The 26644-nt window shown below is 42.5% G+C and overlaps 1 protein-coding gene across 2 annotated transcripts; it reads right to left on the minus strand.

Moving 5' to 3' along the window:
* Positions 1-1421: 1421 nt before the first annotated feature.
* On the minus strand, positions 1422-14155 carry CRHBP (corticotropin releasing hormone binding protein). 2 transcript variants are annotated; one of them, XM_060007004.1, is made up of 7 exons: positions 14023-14155; positions 13572-13665; positions 13145-13302; positions 11511-11721; positions 9650-9798; positions 5779-5896; positions 1422-2123 (listed from the first exon to the last, which is right to left on the minus strand). In XM_060007004.1, the coding sequence occupies exons 1-7, from the start codon at positions 14101-14103 to the stop codon at positions 1966-1968; spliced, it is 969 nt and encodes a 322-aa protein (XP_059862987.1). In that variant the 5' UTR covers positions 14104-14155; the 3' UTR covers positions 1422-1965. The 2 variants fall into 2 exon arrangements, with proteins under 2 accessions (XP_059862987.1, XP_059862986.1); XM_060007003.1 differs by having other exon boundaries at positions 13984-14117.
* Between the last annotated feature and the right edge of the window lie 12489 nt (positions 14156-26644).

The following is a 26644-nucleotide window of genomic DNA, read 5'->3' on the forward strand; positions in this document are numbered from 1 at the left end:
GCCAAAATTTCATATCACATTTTGCTTGCTTAAAGGAGGTGTCAGCAAAGATACTTTCTTGCACTTCCCTCCAGAGATCTCATCTACCATTTTGTTTCCAGAAAGCTGTCCTATCCTTTTGGAATGAAGACTGAGTCATGGATCTCCAAAGAATAAGTCACAGACTGTTCACTTCCTCTCAAAGAACATACACAAATATGCAATAACAAGCTCTGAAGTCTCGTATGTCACAAATAAATGACTGCAGAATAAGAAGAAACCTTAGGGACCAGAGTCCCACCCATTTTAGGGCAGAGAGGCTAAGTAGCTTGCAAAATGTCCCTTAGGAACAAAAGCAAGTTGTCCTAACTTCCATGGTAAAAATACTTGCCTCCTGACTTAAGACCACTTATTTTCTCTACTCAGCATAAGGGGATCATGAGGGTTAAGAAGCAAAAACTTCAGATTGTGATATGTGACTGCATTAATTCTTTGGTTGCTAGAAAGACTATGAAAAAGATAAAAGGGTTCAACTACACAGAATTTATTTTCTATGAAATAAGAAATCCAGCATCTTATGTAACTAGTCAGGAATTATACAGCCATATGTTCAGACATTTATTCATTCATCCCAGCCTTTATCCCAGCATTTATCCATCTATCCATTCAGGCATTTATTCATTTATTTGCTAAAGTATCCACTCATTCCAAAATACCTACTGAGACAAAATTTGTCTCAATCCTGGGTTTTTTTTAGCACTTTCAGTCAACTATTTTTCTTTCTGCTTGGTTTTCAGATTTTGTTAACAAGCCCAGTGTATGGGATTCCAGTACATTCCATTATAAAATTATCTTAAATATGTTTGGGGAATCAGAATCAAGCCATTAATTATGGAACAGTTCGCAGCTTCCATCCATTAATTCAAAGTAAAGAGGACTATTCACTTAGGAGTATTTCCTTTGTTCCTCAGGGCCTCATTTTTGACCCCAAGGTGTCTTTTACAGACCACATGCTTGGTCTCAAAGCCAAACGTGGACAAGGTTCAGTCAACAGTAAACTACCTTCAGTACCAAAAAAGTACTCAGGTTTCTGCAAATTGTGTCTATGAGAGTTTAAGGCCTTTGTTGTCCCTGTTGAAAAGTACACTCTTTACTGTGACAAAGATATGTATTCTCAGTTTTCTTGGAGGACAGTGGAAGAGGGATCCCCATATCCTGCTTCCCTATCACCACCAACTGGTTAGTGTTGTTTGTTCAAACACTGCAATTTTACCTTCTGCCCTAAATAATCCTACTTAACGACCCAGGGTTCTTGGAGCTCTAAGAAGTCTAAAATGATTTAGTTCAGCATTTGATGCTGTACCACCTGAGAACATTATTTTCTGATGGTAATAAGGGAAGGAACTACTCAGGAAAACAAAGCAGGATGTTGAAGTGCCAACATTCTGAATATGTTTATTCATGTTCGGATTTATGGATGCAAAGTGTTTTACATGCTACAAATGTCTGTTAAAAACAAGTTGTTACAAATCAATAAATAATACTAGCTACAAGTATTCTCTACTGTAAACAGAATAATAAGCAGAAAATAAATAGATGCAACTACTTTGGTACACACGGACATGCGTTTTCTGTCATAAAACTGATAAGAGCGCTAACATTTTTAGTTCTTTGTAGTATTTTCCCTTGAGATACAAGTTTTCATTGCACTCGTCTTACCAGTTCAGGTTGGTAGCATATCAAAGAATTACTGGAAACTGGTTTTCTACTGGAGTCGGGGAGAGGGCTTATTTTCTGCCACGTGGTCATTTATATCTTACAAATGAAAAAGAAGCAAGGTACAAAAATTAGTGTGTGTGATATGTGCTCAAGGTTGGGAATACTGATTTGTATGAAAGGTTCTTAACTAGCTGCTCATCAAAATCATATATAACGGCCATTAAAAACTCCCTTAGCTAGCAGCATGGAAATCATTGGCTTGGTTCTTCAAAGAGTAGACAAACAGAATTCCTGGATACTGTTTCCATTCGGGTTTTCCAGTTCGTATGGTTCCAGCTGGCGGTATTCAAAAGTCACACGATTTACATGTTTTCCACTGGAGACCATGCGCAACACCGTGTTGTCACAGCCAATTTTCATCTGGGCTATAATTCACGGAAAAAGTAAAAGTTTCCCAGCAGGTTAGAAAGGACACAGTCAAACCATTTCTGTCCACGAGATCATTTAAACACGAAGAAAGCAAGGGGATGTAGCTTCCTCTCACGTACTCAAACCAAGCATCTGCCATCAGGTGAAACGTGTTTGTTCTCATTCTTATAATGTACAGCTGACCTTGAATGACGTGGGGGGTGCGTGGGGCGTTAGGGGTGAGGACCCTCCCCACAGGCGAAAATCTGCCTATAATTTATAGTCTTCCCTCCAGAGCCACGGTTCCTCCAGATCCGAGGTTCCACATTCTTGGGTTCAACCAACCTAGGATCGTGTAGTACTGTAGTATCTACTATTGAAAAAACTCCGCCTATAAGTGGGCCCCCGCAGTTCAAACCACTGTTGTTCAAGGGTCAACTGTATAATTAATTGTAGAATAGTGAAATTAAGCTCAGCCTTTCTCCTCATGTGCAAGAACACTGTTAGTCAAGCAAAACTGGCTGCAAAGATGTAAGAAGATATCTCCTTGTGCTTTTTATGTTCTCTTACCTGCAAAGCTTTGGTGGTGAAGGCAGAGGAAGGCAAGCATCCGACCTGCTGCACCTTTGCTCTAGTTGTGTCCTCAGGGGGGCAGTGCCGCCCTCTAGGGACAGGTTGGGAATTTGCAGAGGCAGGTTTTGGTTATATCTGGGGGTGTGAGTGGCATTTAGTGGGCAGGGCTGAAGGATGGAGTGTATTGCGGGACATTTATGTAGACTAAAAATATCACCTATTTATTATTTTCTGAGTCTCAGTAATAATTCTGTTTTACATATAAACAAAAATATCATTTGCGTGGTTTAGACATACACTAAGTATACTCATTTTTGTTCTATTGTTCACCTGTACTTTTTAGCTCTAATTTTTTTCTGTACTTCTTATATGGAATGGCTTTTGATATCCTTACTTTTCTTAAATCCAATCTTATTCATTATTTTTATAAGCATCTGGCAACATTTATGTATCTTCTAGGACAGATGTGCCTGAGCAGTTATATACTGAAACTGTGTGTGTGTTTAAGGCATTCTTCAAAAATTTTTTTTCAGGTTTATTGAGGTATAGTTGACAGAAATTGTATATATTTAAGGTGTACAACATGATGGTTTTATATAAATATACATTGTGAAATGATCACCATAATCAAGCCAATCAACATTCATTACCTCACATAGTTACCTTTTTTTTTTCTTTTCATTCCCCACTCCCCTCCCTTCTAGCAACTATCTGTTTGTTCTCTGTACCTGTTTCTGTTTTGTGAAACTCAGCATTTTTATTAAAAATTACTTCTGTTTTATTTCTTCCGCCTCAATCTGGTTCCTGAGGCAAGATTTATCTGCCCTACAATAATCCTTTCTGCTGTTTTAATTTTCTCAATCTTTTTTTCCCCACGTTGTCTCTATAAGGCCTAAATTCTGAGAAATGTTATTAACCTTGTATAACAGGTACTTCACAAACATGCACCTGGGTTTAAATGAAGTAAAACAGCCAGATAGAGTTATTTAGGTAAAAGTCAATTTGGAGACATAATAAATATAAACCCTATAATTATTTTAATATAAGCACCAGGAAGTCTAGGCTAAGCTTCTGTGAGGAAGTCCAAAGTTAATTTTTTAAAGTTTTTAAAATAAATTCATTTATTTTTGGCTGTGTTGGGTCTTCCTTGCAGTGCACGGGCTTCTCACTACGGTGGCGTCTCTTGTTGTGGAGCACAGCTCCAGGCATGCAGGCTTCAGTAGTTGTGGCACATGGGCTCAGAAGTTGTGGCTCGCTGGCTCTAGAGCACAGGCTCAGTGGTTGTGGCGCACAGGCTTAGTTGCTCCGTGGCATGTGGGATCTTCCTGGACCAGGGCTCGAACCCGTGTCCCCTGCATTGGCAGGTGGATTCTTAACCACTGCGCCACCAGGGAAGTCCCTAATTTTCTTTAAATTGTTTGCAAGGCCATTCTTTTCTGATCTTACTCTTAACTTTAATTGACATAACGTGACTTATTTCCTTTAGTTAATGTGCATATCATTTATTATTTGACGTAATTCCTAATACAATCCATTGTAAAGGGCAGGATACCTAAACCTAAGAGTTCTTCATTGTCTGAACGACTTAAGAGGGGCTCATGAAAACATGGTGAATTCAAGAAAAAAGTGAAGTCTAACATGAACCAGTGAGTCAGATAATTCAAGCCTTCACATTACCTTAAGACTGGTTTCAATTATCTAAATAATACAGGCAAAAGTGGTTTTTTGGCCTTAGCCACACCCTTTGAAACCAAATCATATAATTCATGCACCAGAATTACTATGGCTTCAATTATCTAAATTTTAAGGCATGAGTGTGCTTCAGTTCTTAATCTAATCTTTTTACCCAGCTCAAACGCAGCTCCTCACAGGTGCTCTCCGTCAGCCTGGAAGGATCCAGTGCCTCTGAGAGCACACAGAAAGGGAGAGAAGCCATGATGCACTGGTTTAAACCAGGGCTCAGGTGTAAATTAGTATAAACTAACCCTCAAGCTTTTAGCAAAGTGGGTTTTTAGACATCTTTTCCCTTGACCTGTGTACATTAATTCTATTTCAGAGAGATTTTGTTTATTAAGTTCCCAGCATTAGCTCAGAGAGAGAAAATACTGGTTGGCAGACCTGGCTTTAATTAAAACAGGTAACAGCTGATCAAAAGGCTGTCTGACTTGCAGCTTCATTACTTAGTTGGTTAGTGATGTGTGCTTAAAAAGAGGAAGGGGGCTATGGTAAGGGATGAAAGACTGTTCTTCTGTTTGACTTCTGTCTCTTAAAAGATAATCACTGGTTCCTGCATCAGAAGTACAGATACAGGAGTGACCTTTACAGAAATGTTTTATGTAACCCTCTCCCCCAACACTTGGATTTCGTTAATTAATTTGGTCACTAGTCAGCAATTCCCACCCTCCTCACCCCACCCGAGCATAATCAAATGGAAAAGCTTCACTGATCTTTAACAAAGAAGACCTGATTCTGTTTGGCGAGAACCAGGTCTTTTATTACCCGTGACCACTTTTAGATCTCAGAATTTACCTCTGTTTTGCAGTGGTCTTTCAGAGGCTGGTGTTGCTGCTAGAAGTTGGGGACGTTCAGCAGTTCTGAGAATTTCTAATAAAGCGTATCACCTTCTAATGTATCAATATTTACTATGAGTAATACACACACATATGCATATGTATGGTAAAGTTATTTAGATATTACTTCATTTTTATACTATTACTAATTGACGATACATCCACTATTTGAACAACGGTTTTCAGTCAGTAAAATCTTTAGTCTCGAGAGGAGGAAAGCAGGGACCTTCAAGAAGGTGGACAGAGCACAGAACCAAAAAGCTTTGTCTTTTTCATAGTCGTACTTAGGGCAAACCTTAAACACGCAACCTTGTTACTTCATAAGTTTTTCTCGCAGTGTCAGATATTGTGGTCATGCATTCTTGATACTGTGCCTAGGCTCAAATGCAAAATCCTCACAGTTGCTCAATGTGCAAAATCGAAGTTTTTTTGGTGGAACTTTCCCTCCCATGTATAAAAAATTTGAGGCATTTTATTTAAGGAAACAATCTTAATAGGCACATAAATAATAATCAAAGAAATATCTTACCAGGGCCGTGAAAAGGATAGCAGAGATCAGCTAAAGGCATCATCTTGGAAGGGTCGAGTCCAGTTCCTCCCAGCAGCTCCACAAAATCTCCTATTCCCACACAACCTGCTGAGGACTTCTAAGAGAATAAAGCAGCAGAGGCAGATGTATTTAAACCAATTAAGGAAGTCAAACCATTGGACCAATGGCAAGTTGGTGAATTCAGTCAGCTGTAGACATCCTGGCAGCGCCATTTAATTTAACATCCAGGACTCTGGGAAGTAAGACTTTTTAAAGAAAAAAAAAAAATCATAGGAATTGCTTTTCTAAATCGGTTGGGTAATCATTTTAAAAAATGTATGTGCATTTAAAAAACATTTTTTTATAAGCTCAAGGACTAGAATGATGAAATTGGAATCTGTAAACTCCATATACAATATATGAAAATTGAATCTGAAAATGCTTTGCTTTTTAAATCATTTGGACATACACAATGAATTATTTGAATTTCTTCATGCATGCAGTCAGAGTTTTTTTTTTTTTTTTTTTGCAGAACGTGGGCCTCTCACTGCTGCGGCCTCTCCCGCTGCGGAGCACAGGCTCCGGACGCGCAGGCTCAGCGGCCATGGCTCACGGGCCCAGCCGAGAGGCACGTGGGATCCTCCCGGACCGGGGCACGAACCCGCATCCCCTGCATCGGCAGGCGGACTCTCAACCACTGTGCCACCAGGGAAGTCCTTTCCTCTTCTTTATAAAAGACTTTTTCTGCTATTGAGACAATTCTTATCCTTTCTACTGATAAGGATTTAGACTAGTTATAAGAATATTAAAAAAAGAAGAGACCCCTCATTTGGGGCTCAAATTAGCTAGAGTTACCATCAACTTTCTCCTTCCAACTAAAATAAACTTATTTCAAGCTACTCAAAATAAGTGTGTAGCCTTAAGACTTTGTGTGATGCACTGTAACCACCTTTTCCTGCTTCCCTTCATCTTTTCCACACTGTGTCATCCACAGCAATTCCCGTGCTTCACTTTCCCACGCAAACAAAGCAGACCCCCTCTCAGCCCCAAATGTCACCGTTTGGGCCACCCGTTTCCCGCGATCAGGCCTGGCCTTGTGATCGTGCCACCCGTGCCCACAGGGCTCACACTTACAAGGCCTAGTGCTCGGCTTAATGCTCTGCTGTCCCCATTTTGAAATTCCTAATCATTTTAAAATAAGGCCCCTGTATTTTCATTTTTTACTGTCCCCCCACAAATTATACAGCCAGTTTTGCCCGTGATCCTCTTCTTCGTGAGACGTAGCCATCAAGAGATCTAGCGGAATGTGGCAAGGTGCTTAGAAGCTAAACAGATAGACCACGCTCCATAGGGACCAAAATCTAAAACAGAGAATGTAAAACACACACATACATAAGCGCACACAGTCCCACATTTGGAAGATATTGAAATGCAGCTGGAACTAAACAACCGATAGAAAATCATACAACAGCAACTCTTTGACTAATGAAAGGAAGCAGGTGTGGGTATATATATTTAAAGCACCTACTCTGTCCTGGGTTCTATGCTTAGGTATTTTACACGTAATTTCATCAATGATGAAATAGAGGGTTAGTTAGCCCCACTGTGTACAGGGCTCATTCTCTTGTAGGAAGAGTTGAATAAGCCATTGAGAGGTAAAGGGAAAAAAATGTAATTGCCTTTCCCTTGAGCAGAGGGTGTCCAGGGGGAACACGTCTTAGACTAAACATTCCACCTGGTTCTGTAGGTTCCAAATTTCACAGGAGGAGGTGAAGGGGAAAAGGCAGGCTCAGGAGAGAGAAATGGGAAATAAGAAGTTGGGAAGAAATGGCAGCTAAAATGAAGGGAACAAAACCAAGAAACAAGGAGGTTGGGAGCACGTACTTTTTGGCGTTCAGTGACTTTCCTCTCCTCTTTCCAAACCTCTCAGCTGTTCTTATAAACAACGGCAGAAGCTGAGCTGTGTAGGGACCTCTGGGGTTCAGCTCCTCAACAGTAACCCCCGAGATTTCTTTGTTGAGGTTCTATCTCCCTGGACCAAGTCACTCTCATCTCTTGCCTAGACTATGACAATGGCCTTTTAGGGGCACTGCTGCACCACTCTGGCCCCTACAGCCCATTCATCATCATTCATGGAAGCCAGAATGACCTTTAGGTAACCGTCTCCTTCCCATCGTGGACTTTGTCAATTACTTTGGTCATGAGGCCAGCAATTCCCAATCACTCTCACCCCACCTGAGCATAATCAAATGGATTATGTCACTTTCCCGCCTGAACCCCTTCGGTGGTTTCCCACTGAAAATAAACTCAAACTCTGTAATATTACCCGCTGGGCTCTCCACCCCCTGGCCCTGCCTGTCTGCCTGATGCTGTATGATACCACTCCCCCTCTACTTTTCCTTCTTTCCATTTCTAGAACTCAGCAAGCCCATTCCTGCCTCTGAGCCTCTGCACTACTGTTGCTCTGTTTCCAGCTCTTCCTGTGGCTGCTGGCTCCTTCTTACCTATCACTGAAACCTCACTTTAAATGTCTCCTTCTCAAAAGATTTCTTTCTTGACCATCTCATCTCAAGTAGCTGCCTGCCCCTCACTCTACCCCCTTGTCCCCAGCCACCACTCTGCTTCATTTTCTGTAGGGCACTCACCACTATTTGAAATACATTATACTTTTGCCTGTCTCATCCCACTAGAATACAGGTTCTATGTGAGTAGGACCTGTTTTGTTCGTTGCTAATTTCCTGCATCTAGAAGAATGCCTTGCACATGGTAAGCACTCAAAGAATATTTCGTAAAGCAATAGATACCTAGAACACTGCAGGCTTCACATTTGTTTAAGTGGTAAGCACCAAGTATACTCCTCGTAGCCAAAGATAACTAAAGTGCAGATCTCTCAATCTATCACACTTGCCACCTTCTATATTAAACATCAAGAATGACATACAAAAAATCTCAAGCCTATAGGGCTAAACCAAAGACATCCACTTATCCTGGCCTTTATCAAAGGATTATTCTTCCACTAAGGTTCAACTTTAAAAAATAGGCACTGGCCTATGAATTTGGGGCTTAAATGAAATTGGATTTACTGCTTTTCTCAGCCCTAATCCTATTTATTTGGTTTTCACTGCAATCTTTCTGATTAGGAAGTATGACTATCTTGGATGCCAGCAAATGCATGAGCTGTCTTAACCTAGGCATATGAGAACATAAAAGGAAATGAGGATGACTCAAAGGAAACAAGCTACCAGTGCAAATAAATGTGGTCAAGCTCAGCATTAATCGTAAAATCCATACAGAAGTTCATGGGGGAAGACGTTGATGGGGAGTCTCAACTAATGTTTTGTTGCAAAATGTATGGAATTAAATGTAATGCAAAAAAACGCTTCAAAACTTTACTGTATTTTGCAATATAAAAATCCAGTTTTGTATTTTATGCTATGCTTAGCATTCCTTCATAACACAGTCTGTCAATGAGATACTTCCTTCATGTCAAAAGAAAATTCCAATAATCAGAAAAACAGCTGTGGAGATGACTCACACTAGGTTCTGCTAGGAGATAATTTTTGTTTAAAAGAGGCAAGTACAAGAGAGTTCAATTGTAATTATATGTCACAACTCTGCCAACTGAAAGCATTTCTAACATCACAAGAAAAGTATTCAAGTAGTCAGAAGAGGCACCTGAGTATGCAACTGGCAGTATAACGGAAATAGAAGAGGAGTTTATTAAAGCAGCGGGGGCAGGCTCGTGTGAGTTCTAACCGCCAAACAGAAGGACATACTACACCAGTTCATCCACATCTGCCCTGTATAGTTACTTTGGCTCTGAGAAAGCTGAGGTCTTAGGAAGTGACTGGGAAGCAAATAAGCAACTCACCTTTAATTGCAGACCATTTAAGTGTCCCAGGGTGAGATCAGATATTTTGATCACCACAGGATAAATGATGGAGAAGCTGCAGTTGCGATGCTTATGTGGCACGACCAGAGTAAACCTTCCATTTGGGGTCTGGGAGATGACATTGCAGGCTTTGTAGGAAAACAAAATCACATTTTCACTGCTTGGTATGCTGGGCTTTTATAGAAATTTATCTCATCCTTATTCTAAGCTCCTATTCATGGTCTAGGGGCTTGTGGCCCAGAAGAGAGTACTTATCACAAAGGTGATTTGGAGAAAGGAAGGAGTTGGGGAATAAAAAGCACCAGTGATGTATGGACATGGTCAGGAGGCCCTGGCTGCAAGGGGACTTCTGATCGTAATCTCAGGGGGTCACCTTGTTTATAACACTCACAAGACATAAATTAATAACCAACCAAACAACACTAGCTGGTAGAAGTTCTAGGAACACTTCATTAACTAGGGTCCAAGTTCAAGCTGGGAGTCTGGAAGAATCAAGGCTTAAAGGTAAGGCCAGAACTCAAACCCTGTCTGTCTGAAACCTTTATTAACTGAACTTGGAGCTACATGTTACTTTTGAGATAATAAAGTGAAGAAACATTAAACTAGTTACAAAGTAGGCTGAGAAAAATACAAAGCAGGCTTATGTCTGATAAATATTTCCTGGGTGTTAAGTGATAAGTTGACTAATAGGTAAATTTTAAATGTTTATCTACTCCCAAGTCTTTCTGAAATTTTGTTTTGTATCTCAAGACTAGACTTACAATAAATTTATTCTTCTAGCTATGAAACTAGAAGCATCAGAGTTTGTACTTTTTTTGGCCAGTTATGGGACAAAAGTTTCTGATTGATCAGACTATGTCAGAACTACCTTTTGCTTCCATCTTATATCTTTAATTACACTTAATTTCAAAAAGAACTGAAATTCCTTGATGATTCTAGAAGGTTTCTGATCTCTAAGCAAACAGGATATAGGAGAAACAGTTCATGTTGTCCTCTAGTGTTATTCTGCTCCAGTCCTCAGCAACAGCCATTTTGGGGGGCTTCTTTCAAAAAGCTTTTTTTTTGTTTTTTAAAAACAAAATTTGGGAGATCAGTCCGTACATTATTTTTTGGCAGATTAGGTAGGCCCCATTCTTCAACCACATGAAGTGTTAATAATACTATTGTATACAACCAAAAATGAATGTTTTCCTGATTTTTTTATAAACATTTTCCTCTTAATGGGGAAGAAATAATAAACAGATGAATGAACTCATTCTGATTAAGATCATGTGTTTTAGGCCTGGGCTATTCAGCTTTATAGCATCTATTTGTGTATCCACCAGAAATGAACTAAATTAGAGCAATGGGTTCAGACTCAGAAGGCAATGTCGAGGTCCTCTGGTCCAACCCTCTGCTCAGGGCATGAAATCTGTCTACACATCCCAGATATGTAGTCTTTCAGCCTTCACCTAAATATCTGTAGGACTGCAATTTCATATCTGATCCCTCAAGCTTATCGAGATCAATGGAATGACTTGGAGGGATTAAAGTTTGTCACTGAATACATTGTAGTAGCTCAGGAGATCAGAATAAGACTGGAGAAAAAATAGAATTCCAGCCATCATAAATTAGTATCTTACCTAGCCTGGTAAATAAATTAAAAACTGCTTTGATTTTCATAATAATGAATTGGAAATATCCTTTAGGTCATTTCTAATTACAAAAGAATTTCCATTCAAATCCTTCCTCACTTCAAATTTCTTAAGTCTGTGCAATGATGCTACCTTTGAAAAGCATAACTGACACTCTCTCCCCCCAAGTCCTGCCTTCCAACTAAGAAGACATTTAGTCCACTTACGAAAGAGGTTAGGATCTGTCTTTATGGTTAATGTGAACCCATTTCCTGGTTCATGGACCCGGAAGAAGATCATGGCCACGTTCTGGGAGGATCTGATGCTCCTTCTGCTAAGACCACTCTCACAGAAATCTATGTACCGCTCAGTCATGGGGAGAGGGTGATCCTGGGAACTGGGGAACTTCTCCCCCTTGAGAATCCAACCATCAAATACCTTCCAACAAAAAATACAGACAAAGATGATCACTTTCATCAACTCCTGAAGTCACAGGTGTGTTGAAAAGGGGGAAAAGGTTATCCAGCCACAGGCCTTCGGTCATAAGTGAGGAATAGACAGCCCACACCCCCCTGCACCCCCCTTCTATTTGTATATATTTTGACTGTGAGGGTTGCTTGCAAGTCGCATTATTATTTAATTATTGCTTTTTTCCCCTTTATAAACTCTAACATTTCCAAAGTAAATAAACTTTCTTATACTTTATCATTTCAGCCACCTTGGTAAATGAAACTACAGACAATATACATTTTTGTGTTGGTCATATTTTCCACACATCCTACCTTCAGAAGAATTCCACAGGAACATAATTTGTTTTTCAGTTTTTCTCTTTCCTCATTAAAATATGAACAAAATTTCTCAAAAATAGCAAGAGGAAAAACTGGGGCAGCAACTTTACCTACCTGCCGATGGTTATACACACCCATTTTCCTCATTTTTTTTACTCTTATCACATATTAAAATATCAAGAACTACTTTAACACTTAGACGATAATGGCTGATATGCAAGTTTGGAATTTTTTCCTTCACTTGTGGAAGTTTGTAGTTGGCTGGACAAAAGGTCAGAGTCTATTGACTTTACTCTTAAAATCACCACAGGTCTCCAATTTAATGAGTCCAACCTAGTTCACGTTAGTAAAATTACCAGCTACAAATTATTTCACCAGATCAGTCCTCTTCTACGGCGTTTGACAGGTTCCAAAATAATTCCACTTTGGGATTTTAATCATATTCATTTTAACTGGACTGGAGAAGTCCAGCATCCATCCCAAGCTGACCCGTTAGACTCATGGAGAACGGGGAGTGGGGACTTTTCCACGCCTCCCACCTGCCTCAGACTAGATTCCTTCTCAGCAACCTTCCCTGCAGCCAGTGCCCTTCTGCTCCAAAATCAGGTCACCCAGGCATTGAAGACAGCGTCTGGGAGCCTGAAACAGCTCCACAGAGAAAGGGACCAGCAGGAGCAAGGCGGGCTCAGATCTCAGACATGTGAGGTCGCCTTCTAATCAGGACCTCGGGTTCGGCGGACCCGAGGGCTCGTACTAGTTGGTTTGTACACCTTTTCACCTGCTCCCCATTGCAACACAGTGGTTCGCGCCACGAGTTCTAGTCTTTGGAAGCGCCCGGGACCGAGAGCGCACAGGGATGAATTTAAACCACTGCAAGACCAAGGCACTCGCCCTTCTGGGAGTGGGGCGAGGTACACGCTGCGCGGGGGTCCCGGACTGCGCCTCTCCCACTCCTGCACCACCGGAGCATCTAATTACGAGCGTCGCCGGCTCTCCACGCTAGGGCGCAGCGTCCTGGCCATGACCCCTCCCTTGCCCCGCGGCTGGGGCTGCGCCTGGCGGGGGCGCCTCACCTTCAGGAAGTCCCCGCTCTCACAGTCGATGGAGACCAGTTCGTAGTGGATGGTGATAAACTCCTCGGGCTCTGCGATGAAGAAGGCGGCGCAGTGCAGCTGAGGCCGGTCGGCGGTGAAGGTGAACTGGCCCTGGAGGCTCAGCATGTCCAGGCACCCTGGGGGGCGGGGAGGGGAGGGCAGCGGGATTGGGGGTCCCGGGTTGCAGCCACTGCGGCGGCACCCGGGCAGCCCCTCTCCGCTCGCGCCCTGACTCCCAGCTTCGGCTGCGCCCCGCTCCCGCGCTCCGGGTGCGTCACCCCATCTCGCCCCAGTGCGACTCCTCGGACTGACCCTTAGCCATGGGAATTGCGCCCCCCGCGGTCCTCAACAATCCCCACCTCCCCGCTGCCCGCGGACGGACGCCAGCCAGGCAGCCCCGACTCACGCATAGCGCGGCGGTACAGCTGCTCCCCCGGCAGCTCCCGCTTCAGGTTGGCGCTGAAGAGTAGGAAAGGGTCGTAGTCCACAGCTTCCCGCAGCTGGCCAGGAAAATCAGTCAGTCCGCAAAAGTTCAAGGAGGGGGAAGGGGGACCAGAAGCAAGGCACCCTCCCTGCCCCGCGGCAAAGAGAATAAAGTGACCGGGTCAATGTCTCCCGGGTCCGGAGAAGACGGGAAGGTTTAGACCTTTCCCATCAGACCAGGGTATGCCCAGGGACCAGAGGGAAGGAGGAAGAGGCAGGGAGGAAGACCCAGGGGAAACCAGAGGAGAGGGGACACAGTAAATGGGAAGAAAGAGCTAACCAAAACATGTCTGAGAGCAGAGGCAGCCTGCCCACCCCCAAGGCTGGACACTCACCACAGGAAGGTGTGATGGGTCAACCGGGTAATCGCTCACCTCCAGGTACCGGCTCTCCCCTCTTAGAGCCATCAGGCAGATCAGAATGAAGTGACACTGAAGTTTGAAAGTGGGAGCCATGCCGGCCTTGCCTCTGCAGCTGGTGCTTTCTGCTCCGCAGGTCTGGGCTTTGCTTCCCACGCGCTCCCCCAGGCTGAGAGCTAGAAGCTGGTAGGGTCCCTTTGCGGGTCTCTTTTATAGAGCAGTGAGGAGGGGAGGCTCTCTGCCCCTTAACTGATCTGAGCTCAGTAACCATGGGTTACTCTGTCTCAGTGACAAAGTGCTTGGTGATGACGAGGGTCCAGCTCTCAGCTGCAAACTTTCCGAGTGGTCCAGCGTTATTCACCGAGAATGATTTCAGACACTTACAACTTAGTGAATTAAAGTGTGAGAGAAAGAATGAAGCAAGGATAGAGAATAAGGGACGGCATTTTACTTGGTCGGCCACATGCTGAATTATCCTCTCCCATGGACATGCAGGGAATTTTTGGTTTTGCAAAGCCAAGTGACAGTGTTACCCACAGGCATAAAATACCCAAACACACACAACCTTATCATACAGACTTGTCACATAACCTTAAATGGAGCCATGTTGGAAATTGTCAGAGAATATAGTATTCATGCAATTGCTCATGCCTCTCAGGAAGAAACTTGAGGCATTTTCAGCTCCAAAGAGAAGCTGATTTCGCAGACTATTGCAATCATGTAATTCAAGCTTTCTTTCTGTCCCTTGGTCTTTGCTTTATCCTGGTCCAGTTTCTTGTAAGCTTTTCCTTAATAGAAAGCTAACTGTGGAGTCCATGGACTCCTGGATTTCAGCTGAGCTCTGTCACATAGCCTGAATGTATAGAGGATGGACACACTCCTGGGCCAGCTAACCGTGGCCATGACCTTAACATCCATCTAAACCACTGAAAGATGGCGTCATTCCATTTCACGCCTTCGAACACCTGGATTACTTTCATACTCTGGTAGAAGGACCTGCTGAGAAGCTCTATTAAAACAGCTCATCATCAAATTTCCAGGGCTAAACAAATGACTTAGAGATGCAGGAATAAGTTAACCTTATCTTTGCTGATTAGATGAGAAGAGAATTGCTTCTCCTTTATGTCCAAAACTGTGGGAAATATGAAGATCTCCACTTTCAGTTTTCCCACCCCTCTCCAATCTCTGTGCTGAGCAAGGCCACTACAAATCCTAAAAAAAATCATGTTTTTACTTCTGCCTGACAGAAAACATGGTTACTACCCATAGCTTTCTTTACTATTAAAATTATTCCAGGGCTTCCCTGGTGGCGCAGTGGTTGAGAGTCCGCCTGCCGATGCAGGGGACACAGGTTCGTGCCCCGGTCCGGGAAGATCCCACATGCCACGGAGCGGCTGGGCCCGTGAGCCACGGCTGCTGGGCCTGCGCGTCCTGAGCCTGTGCTCCGCAACGGGAGAGGCCACAGCAGTGAGAGGCCCGTGTGCCGCCAAAAAAAAAAAAAAATTATTCCAAATAATAAGACCATCATATAGGGTTTTGACTCAAGGAAATAGTTCCATATTTAGTTTATAAATACTCAGAATGAAGCAGCCATTTGTCTAGTGGTGTCAGAACTTGATATTTTCATATTTAAGACAATTCTGAGCTCTGAAGGAGCAGCCTTTTAATTGTTTAACCTGGAGGCCTTCCTACCATAGCCCAACTTTGTAAACAGTCCTCAGACCACAGACAGCATGAGAGGAGAGGGCACCCAAATGTCATAAACACTGGCCACTATGTCCTTCTCCCCACCCTGGGACTCTTTGGATGTCTGAATTTTAGAGAGGGTATAAAGAAACCTGAGAGGAATAAAAAAAAAGAGAAAAACAAATGGCTTAACCTCAACTGCACACATGCCAGGCCTGTCTCCAGAAAGAGCTGGGGAAACACGATGACAGAGGGGTAACATACTATTTTACGAAACAATCCACAAACTATGGTAGAAAAAGAATTTCATTCCTACCAAATCCTAGGTGGGGATATTCATGTGTTATTTTCACCAGTTTGGCAAATATCTACTAAGTCAGTGGAAACCGTGTTTTGTTCTGTTTTGTTTTGTTTAAATAAGAGTAACTAAAGGATGAAAATTAGAACCTATAGGGGAATAACAAGAAGATGGAGTTGGAGGACAAAGAGAAGAAGGTAGCCATTCTCTGTGAGCCGAAGTATTAAAAATGGGTGAGAGCGGGCTTCCCTGGTGGCACAGTGGTTGAGAGTCCACCTGACGATGCAGGGGACACGGGTTCGTGCCCCGGTCCGGGAAGATCCCATATGCCACGGAGTGGCTGGGCCCGTGAGCCATGGCCACTGAGCCTGCGCGTCCGGAGCCTGTGCTCCGCAATGGGAGAGGCCACGACAGTGAGAGGCCCGCGTACTGCAGGAAAAAAAAAAAAAAGTGGGTGAGAGCAATGGAAGAGCCGTTTGGATTAGACAGAAGAAAAAGTTTCTGGACAGTAACTAGGTCTATGTCTGAAGAAAAATTATTTTCATGGGCCAATTTAGTCATTGAAACAATTAGCTTAATATTTGTTTAACCAAATTGATTACTTTGAAATACGTTCTGAGTTAACTCAGAGTCCCCAAGCATGCTGGTTGGAAATTATTCCTATGTTCACCTCCATTCTCTGCACACATTTTAGTTTTTCTCCATGTTTTTCTAGACAGCCTCTCCCATGCTGATGTTAATACAATCCCTGCTCAGTATATTTTAGATCTTAAATTATTGTTAGGAAGGGTTAAGACATCCTTTTCATTAGGTAAGACATTTTTCCTCTCACAAAGCCCCAGAGCAAATTGTCACTGTGTTAAGCCTGAAGGTCAAGGTGGCCACATGATACAGAGCCATATTCAATCCATGAACATGGCAGGGGTGGGATTTTAAAATTTTGCTGAGACTGAAGAGGTGCACATAGCCAACTTCTAAGCAGCATAAAGAGGGACTTTGTTGTCACCCACAGGGCCTATGACGTGATTATGAGAGCCAAGTGCAAGTTTGTGGAGGCTGCCAAGGCTTACACACTGTGGTGTCTGAAGCAGAAAGGGGACAATGTAATCCCAAATCTCTTTCTACTCTAGGGTCTGTCTTAAGATTCCCTTAAGTATTCCCTACATATAATAGTACACTTTTTCTTTTGTTAATCACTTGAACAGAGAACATTAGCAACACCTGCTCTAGAAGATCTTCCTTTTCCCTTTCCCGAGTGGTATGTTGAAATGTTGGAAATGGGACATATGATTGAGTTCTTTAAGAAATAAAGATGACTGAATATAGCCCATTGTAATTAACCACCACCAACAAAAACTAGTTTTCAGTAAAGGGTCACATGACCCACCACAATGGCACTAAAAAAAACTAAAAAAAAAAACCAACTAGTTTTCCATTTCTTTCAAGATGACTTGCTGTTTGAATGAATTTGACTATTTTTTTAATGTAGTTATTTTTTTTTTTTGGTTGATTTAAAGTTTTAATTTCCTTCTTCTGTGGGGGAGAGTCATCATTTGGATTAATTTAGATAACCCACAGTATCTGGTAAAAGAGGGAGTTAGCCTACGAGAGAAATTCTTACCGATCTTTTTCTTTGCAGCGCTGCTGATTTATTTCAGGATGTCCTGCCAAATTTTCTTCAGTCCGAAATGAGGTTAATAACACCTGCAGAAAGGCTCCCTAAGCTCAATAGAATTTTGTGGTAACGTGAAATCCTAACACTGGAAATCAGATTAATAAAATATCTTTACTCCCAACTGTCCATGGAACAAATGGTTACTCACAAGCTCCCTGGGTAACTAGTGAAGGACAGCATCAATACAACTCATCTTTCTAGATGTTCACAACATCTAGAAAGGACTTTTCTTTCAGTAAAATATTCCTGAAGATGATTTCTGTAGTATGTCCTAATCAGGTATGCCTCCCAAAATCCTTTTTATTTTTTTAACATATTTATTGGAGTATAATTGCTTTACAATGGTGTGTTAGTTTCTGCTGTGTAACAAAGTGAATCAGTCATACATATACATATATCCCCATATCTCCTCCCTCTTGCGACTCCCTCCCTCCCACCCTCCCTATCCCATCCCTCTAGGTGGTCACAAAGCACCGAGCTGATCTCCCTGTGCTATGCAGCTGCTTCCCACTAGCTATCTATTTTACGTTTGGTAGTATATATATGTCCATGCCACTCTCTCACTTCGTCCCAGCTTACCCTTTCCCCTCCCAGTGTCCTTAAGTCCATTCTCTTAACGTAGTTATTTTTAATACATAAGTTTTCTTTTTCAGATGTGTTTGAGATCAGGAAGGAAGAAACTAAACTAGTTCCTTGGGGGGTCTAGTATAACTTGGCCTTTGAATGAAACTCTCACATGTCAGTGACTTTCAACTCAAATCCATTATCTCCCTTTGATGTGGTTAAGACAACCAGCAGTCAATAGAGGTTAGGACTTTCGGGGGTTGCAAGTGACTGATAGCGAACTGGAACTGAAGGGGAAGTTATTATCAGGATGGCTTGCAGAATGCTGGAGTCAGGAGCTACCTCCCAGTCTCTCTGTCTCAGGCTGCCTTCTCCCAACATCTGTAGCTTTTGTGGTGGTAAACCAGCCACCAGTAATGCCTTAGCTTTACAAGTTACCCTTAGACAAATAAAAATACTCTGATCCAATGTACTCATAATCCCCAGTCCACAAACTTAGTGGGAAAAGGCTCCGAGGCCAGAGGATAGGATCCAGTCATTCCATGACTGTTCTCATGACAGCCATATGAATGGGGAAGGGAGAAGCGGTCTCCAGAAAAAAAAGGAATGCTGGATTCACAAAATAATAGGTGTCTTCAAAATAGAGAAACAAAATAAAAACAAAAACCCTGGTTCAATGACTTCTTTGATCATAAGTTTTCTCACCTGTAAAATGGTGATCTACACTGGGAATTATTATAGGCATACCTCATTTAATTGCACTTCACTTTATTACACTTCACAGATATTGCATTCTTTACAAATCAAAGGTTTGTGGCAACCCTGCATTGTCAGACAATTAGCCTTTTTCAGCAAGAAAGTTTTTTGTTTTTTTTTTGGCTGTGTTGGGCCTTTGTTGCTGTACACGGACTTTCTCTAGTTGCAAGAGTGGGGGCTACTCTTCATTGTGGTGCGCGGGCTTCTCATTGCGATGGCTTCTCTTGTTGCAGGGCATGGGCTCTAGGCATGCGGGTTCAGTAGTTGTGGCGCACGGGTTAGTTCCTCCGCGGCATGTGGTATCTTCCCCGACCAGGGCTCGAACCCCTGTCCCCTGCGTTGGCAGGTGGATTCTTAACCACTGCGCCACCAGGGGAGCCAAAGAAAGTTTTTTTGTTTTTTTTTCCTGCGGTACGCGGGCCTCTCACTGTTGTGACCTCTCCCGTTGCGGAGCACAGGCTCCGGACGTGCAGGCTCAGCGGCCATGGCTCACGGGCCCAGCCGCTCCGCGGCATGTGGGATCTTCCCAGACCGGGGCACGAACCTGTGTCCCCTGCATCGGCAGGCGGACTCTCAACCACTGCGCCACCAGGGAAGCCCAGAAAGTATTTTTTAACTAAGGTCTGTACATTGTTTTTCAGACATAGTGCCACTGCACAGTTAAGAAACTACAGTATAGTATAAACGTAACTTTTATATGCACTGGGAAACCAAAAAATTTTTATGACTCAATTTACTGCAATATTCACTTTATTGCAGTGGTCTGGAACTGAACCCCAATATCTCCGAGGTATGCCTGTATAGGAATTAAATATTATAATATATGCCCTTCAGAAAGGATAACCTTAAGTGTAGATATTATTAAATTATACCAATGATATTATATGTCTTTATCACTAGGGCTTTCCTTCTAATGATAATTTTATGAGTGCATGTGTAGGATATGTTTTTTATATTATTATTACATTAGAATGAATGACTTCATATTAGAACATTAACAGACTTTAAAAGCCATAGTTAGACAAAGAGAGAAATAAGTTGAAATATACTACAGAACTGCATTTCAAAAACTAGCTAGGAATGGGCCCCATTAAAGATGGTGCATTATACTGGATAGTGGCTTAGCTGTGACAGAGAGAAAAATTGAAATGTAGAGAGTAGAGAAATTGATATGATTGAGGAAAGGGGAAGGTTGAAGTTATAAAGCGGAAACAGAAGATAAGATAATTAGGAACTACCCAAAGAGAATAATATTTGATTCCATATCAGGGATTATTGAATGACGTCCTCTGTTAAGCCTTAGGGATACTGGGAATAAGAAAGCAACGATTTGGCAAGACTTCCAAACAAACAGTGATGATGGGAGGAAAGAAGAGAGATTAAATGATGTGCCCAATTATCACAATGAGTCAGAAACGAAGTCTAGGCTAAAAAGATCTCTCTCTATCCAGACAGGTAATCAATCCTCCTTCAAAGACAGCAACCCTGGACATTCACCCCCAAAATTATATTTTAGGTTTTAAAATTACTAGCAGCAGAAAGTGAGATGGCACAGGCCAAAGCAAGATGCTGGCAGATCAATAACTGAGAAGGAGATTGGGGGTTGCTCATGTTTCTGCAACGGCATCCTTGACTTTGGAGTGACATTGTTATCTCAGCTCCCTTCGGGCTTACTCTAAAATATGCCATGACTAACATCTAGCCAGTAGATCATAATGAAATGCCATTTAGTAATCCCTCACTGCCTGCATCAAAGGGAAAAGTACAGCCGGGTCCAGTACCGGTGTGTTTGTCATTAGGTAGTGGTGACGCGCATGGGCACAGAACATCAGCCTCTGCTCTGATGGAAGACAAAGGAAGTGTAAAGAGGCTCATTTCTTAGTGCCTTAGAATAGATCTAAAGGAGAAAAGTCTGCCAGTTACGTGGAGTGACACCAGAGGTTCTAAATAAGGAAAGCAATAGAGGAAAATGCAAGCAAGCAACGCAGCGGTGAGCTATCTGCGGTGCCTTCTTAGCTGACTTTTATCGGACCCCTGGCAGCGGCCAGCCTGCTCCTCCCCTCTGCCAACCCTTCCTTCCTCCCTCCTCCCTCCCTCTCTCCCTTCTTTTCCTCCCTCCCCTGCGTCCTTCCTTCCACACACTCTGAGCAACAGAGTTAGCTGCTCTAGACTCATAACGCTCTATATATATGCCTGAAAGCCCTTACCATATTTTGTCATGACTTTTAGTATGTCTGTCTCCAACCCTAAAGGTACGCTCCTGAAAGCCTGCTTCTGCATCTCATCCATCTCTATCCTCAGCAAGAGCACACACACCCCCACACCTGGCACTCCTGGCACTCCTGGCTGGTACCTAAAAGCAAATGGCAAAAGGGGCTTCTGCTCTTCCCATTTAGTTACAAATTAAAGAACTGTCACCGCTCAAATGTTAGCTGTCAACATCCAAAGATGCGACATCAACCAGGTAATGTGAAACCTGAGGAAAGGGAAGGGAGGAAGGGCTGAAACAGTTCCTGGAGTCGGCTCTGAAGACCACGGCCAGCTGTGTGGAGTGGCAGTGAGAAAAGTGGGGAGGGGTAAGGGGACAGGGCCGGGACTCAGGCAGGGCAGCGAGGGCACTCTGGGGCACAAAAACTCATCATCATGATAAACAGTATGATGCGGTAAAACGTAAAAGGAAAACCGATGCCAAAAGAAACCCCAGGATAAACAAAATATCGAAGTCTTAGGTAAAGACACCAGGGGTCTTAGTGGTTCTTCCTTTTGCTTCAGGCTCAGCACAGCGCTGTGAACCTCCTTATAAGCAACACCCTGTGGGAGTAATCAAGGATTTCAGGGGGTTTATTCCGGTTTCCACGTGCAGTAGCTATAGGGTGGAAGCAAAACGGCTCTGGATCAGGTATCCCAAGCCCCAGATCACTGACTGGGAACTTGGGCAAGTCCTCACCACATCTCGAAGAGGGAGATGGGTGTAACTGTCAATGTCAGAGCAGGAAACAGATGGCGGCTCACAAGGGGGTCATTTGTGGGGCGTTTAATACAAGGACGGTACAAAGGTGTGGTCAGCGTGCAGGGAAATCACCAGGGTGCACCGTCCCAGGACTAATAGCAGGGAGGAGCTGTCACCCAGCTTCCTGGGCCACAGGACTGGGAGGGGATATGGCCCGAACTTAGCGACATGCTTCTAATAAATTGGCAAAGTGACCATGAAATTTCTGAGGCTAAATTAGAAAAAGGCAACATGCCTTCAGCGTGTGTTCTCTCCCTCTCCTGGGGTAGCCCTGAGCTACCATGTAAGAAGTCCAGCTCCCATGAAGCTGCCATGCTGGAGTGACCATGTGGAGAGACCACACAGAGATAGAGGGAGACACCTGGGAGCCCCAGCTGTTTTAGTCCGCAGAGGTTTTGATCATCCCAGCCCAGGTCGTGGATGTGTGGCTGAAGAAGCCCTCGAGGCAACCCCAGTTCTCAACCACCATTTGACTGAAAATCAGGAGAGACTCCAAGCCAGAACCACCCCACTGAGTATTTCCCAAATACCCAACACATAGGAACCATGAGAGATAATAAATGACTGTTGTTTTCAGTCACTAAGTTTGGGAGTGATGTGTTATATAGGAAAAATAACCAATACTGGCCTGTCTTAGCTTGTTCTGGCTGCTATAATAGAATACCACAGACTGGGTGGCTTATAAACAGCAGAAATTTATTTCTCATGGTTCTGGAGGCTGGAAGTCCAAGGTCAAGGTGCTGGCAGATTCAGTGTCTGGTGGGAACCTACTTCCTGGTTCATAGACAGCTGTCTTCTTCCTCTGTCATCACATGGTGGAAGAGGCAAGGGAGTTCTCTGCAGTCTCTTTTGTAAGGGCACTAATCCCACTTATGAGGGTTCCATCCTCATGACCTAACTACCTCCCAAAGTCCGCATCTTCAAATACCATCACATTAGGGATTAGGTTTCAACATATGAATTTTGGAGGGACACTAACATTCAGTCTATAGCAAGGCCCTTTCCATTTATAATCTATCAATACATTTTTGAGGCCTTGACTTGGGATCTCCAAATGTCCCAGCTCTGTGACAGCCTTTGTCTTTGAAGCCCTTGAGCTGAATCACTATCTTCAAGGCATGCCCTCGTGCCCAGACAGCTACTTCTAGACTGAGTCAACATCTGTAAAACCAAGCTGGCTGGTGCCAAGCTCAGCTTGTGGGGCACAGTTAGTGGCTGGACAGTAGATGCTAATCAGCCTTGGAGAGACTGAACCCTGTGCCCCAGCCCTGAAACCAGCTTGCTCTTATCAGCTGGCTGTTGGAATCATGTATGAAAGATCAATAAACACTGCTCCCTCTAAAATGGTGACATTTTCCATTTTTAATAATTACTAACGTGCAAAGAGAACAAGATTCCTCTAAGGCATTTAAAGGGAAGGAGGCCATCTAATATTGAAGAAATCAGTTTTTGCCAATATAATAATTATACTGTAGATCCCATTCCTGCTTTTAAATCTCATGGTATAAAAACCGAAGTGAACACTAAACAGCTTTGGGTTAGAAAGTAAACATGCAGAGTTAACTGGAAGAGCTTTCAATGGCTAAAACTGGAACAATCTGAGTAGCAAAACAAATAAAGTATTATTGGATTATAACACTGTATAAAATAAAGTTCCCTGAGTCCATATTGATAGAAATAAATGATTGAAAAATTAATAAATGGGAAGAAGGGACGACTCTCCCATGCAAAAGCATTCCAAATAGTTTATGTCCATATGCTGCCATCAAGGAGGGGGAGCATAACTCCCCACTCATTAAGTGTGGGCGGTGCATAGTGACTTCCTTCCAAAGAGTACAGTGTAGAAAGGAGATGGATGGAGAGTAACTTTAAAGCCGAGAAACCTGATAAATACTACCTCAGCCAATTCAAGGTCAACATCAAGTGTCATTTCATAAATCACATTGCTAGGACGTACCCTTGATATGATGTGATGAAAATGGCGCTTTACCTCCGTGATCTTCCTCTCATAAACCCATAACCCAGTCTAATCATGAGTAAAACATTAGACAAATTTCAATAGACAAACATCCTTTGATATACGTGATCAGTACTCCTTGTAACTGTTAAGGTCATCAAAAACAAGGAAAGTCTGAGAAACTGTCACAGCCAAGAGGAACCTAAGGAGAAATGACAGTTAAATGTAATGTGGTATCTTGGATGGGATCCAGGAACACAAAAAGGACGTTAAGCAAAAACCAAGGAAATATGAATACACTATGGACTTCGGTTAATAATAATGTATCAAAACTGGTTCATTAATTGTAAAAAAGGTACCATACTAATGTAAGATGTAAATAATATAAGAAACTGTATTAGGGATATATGGGAACTGTATTACCTGCTCAATTTTTCTGTAAATCCAAAAATGTTCTTAAAATATTATCTATTAATAATAAAATAAAATTTCTTTTAAAAAGTAAGCATTCATATATGGGATTTCTAGCATCAGAATGTATTTGATATTTGCCAGGCAAGACCCAAAGGAATTTTATCTCCAAAATTTATTGGTTCCTCCTTTCTGTCTCTTAGAAAATTGCCTCGTAATTCTATTCATCCCTGTTAAGTCTTGTTTTTCCCTCAGCTTCCCTTGCTCCTCTTGTTTCCACCTCCACCATCCTGCAGAAAGTCCCCTCATTTAGGTCACTCCTAATTTTTACATCTAAAGGTCACTTCCATTGTTCCTTGACATCTCTGCATTATTTGACGTTTTCCCCTATTTTTCTTTTTGGAACTTTATTCTTTTGGTTTTAGGTAAACTTGATTTTTTAAGAGACAGATACCAATTTTGAAGACATTGAAAAAAATGAGTTAAACCACAATGTTGTTTCATATTATTTCACCCTTTATATGATAGATGTAAATTTGCAGCACAAAACTCAACAGTTGATTTTCTTTGTATTGGGTTGGCCCAAAAGTTCGTTTCGGTTTTTCCATAAGATTTCATGGAAAAACCCAAACCAACTTCTGGGCCAACCCAATATCTTAACCATTGGAAAGGCAGAGTCAAAGAAAAACTAAAAAGATTTTTCCTTACAAAATCTTTTTTCTCGGGGCTTCCCTGGTGGCGCAGTGGTTAAGAATCTGCCTGCCAATACAGGGGACACAGGTTCGAGCCCTGGTCCTGGACCAGGAGCAACTTAGTTGCCGTGGAGCAACTAAGCCCGTGTGCCACAACTACTGAGCCTATGCTCTAGAGTCTGCGAGTCACACCTACTGAAGCCCACTCACCTAGAGCCCTTGCTCCGCAACAAGAGAAGCCACTGCAATGAGAAGCCCACACACCACAATGAAGAGCAGCCCCCGCTCACCACGACTAGAGAAAGCCCATGCAGAGCAATGAAGACCCAATGCAGCCAAAAACAAATAAATAAAAATAAATCTCAAAAAAATTAAAATAAAAATTTTTTCTCCCTAAATCTGAAATATATGATTCTAAAGACGGAAATAATTTGTAATTGTCTGGGGGACATAATAATTTGCACTTAAAGTTATTGGTTATGCACATAGCACAGGGAGACCAGCTCAGTGCTTTGTGACCACCTAGAGGGGTGGGATGGAGGGGGTGGGGGGGAGACGTGGGAGGGAGGGGATATGGGGATATGTGTGTGCATATGGCTGATTCACTTTGTTATACAGCAGAAACTAATCCAACAATGTAAAGTAATTATACTCCAATAAAGATGTTTAAAAAAAAAGTTATTGGCTATGTTTTAGGGCAGCAGCAGGATGTGGGAGACAAAGATATGTATCACAAGATTTCAGGTTTGATTTAGAATTCTTTTTGCATGATAAGCAAAGAAAGGTATAAAGGCACATTCTGTCAGTTTAACGACATGAGATGCTGGAACAACTGGATATCTATATCGGGGAAAAAAAAAAAAACTAACTTGATCCCTACCTCACACCACACACAAAAATTAATTTGAGATGGATCACAGACATAGACATGAAAGCTAAAACCCTAAAGCATACAGAAGAAAACATGGGAAAATATTCTTGCAACCTTGGGATAGGCAAATATTTCTTAGGTTATAGAAAGCACTAACCATAAGAGAAAAACTGATAAATTAAACTTCATTAAAATTAAACATTTCTGCTCATCAAAAGATACCATTGGGCTTCCCTGGTGGCGCAGTGGTTGAAAGTCCACCTGCCGATGCAGAGGACACAGGTTTGTGCCCTGATCTGGGAAGATCCCACATGTCACGGAGCGGCTAGGCCCATGAGCCATGGCCGCTGAGCCTGCGCGTCCAGAGCCTGTGCTCCACAACAGGAGAGGCCACAACAGTGAGAGGCCCGTGTACTGCAAAAACAAACAAAAAAAGATACCATTAAGGGATTTCCCTGGCAGTCCAGTGGTTAAGATTTTGCTTTCCAATGCAGGATGTGCGGGTTTGGTCCCTGGTTGGGAGCTAAGATTCCACATGCCTCATGGCCAAAAAACCAAAATATAAAACAGAAGCAATACTGTAACCAAATTCAATAAAGACTTTAAAAATGGTCCACATCAAAAAAATCTTAAAAAAATAAAAAAAGATACCATTAAGAAAACGCAAAGACGAGCCACAGAATGGGATAAAGTATTAACTCAGATATCTGACAAACC

Source organism: Delphinus delphis, chromosome 3 (assembly GCF_949987515.2).
Source record: "Delphinus delphis chromosome 3, mDelDel1.2, whole genome shotgun sequence".
NCBI lineage: Eukaryota > Metazoa > Chordata > Mammalia > Artiodactyla > Delphinidae > Delphinus > Delphinus delphis.

Coding starts and splice junctions, on each gene's coding strand:
- CRHBP (XM_060007003.1), bottom strand. CDS start 14,103: ATGGCTCCCACTTTCAAACTTCAGTGTCACTTCATTCTGATCTGCCTG. Junction 13,666..13,983: donor ACCCATCACACCTTCCTGTG/GTGAGTGTCCAG, acceptor TTTCCTGGCCAG/CTGCGGGAAGCTGTGGACTA. Junction 5,897..9,649: donor TAAATGGTCTGCAATTAAAG/GTGAGTTGCTTA, acceptor TTATTCTCTTAG/AAGTCCTCAGCAGGTTGTGT.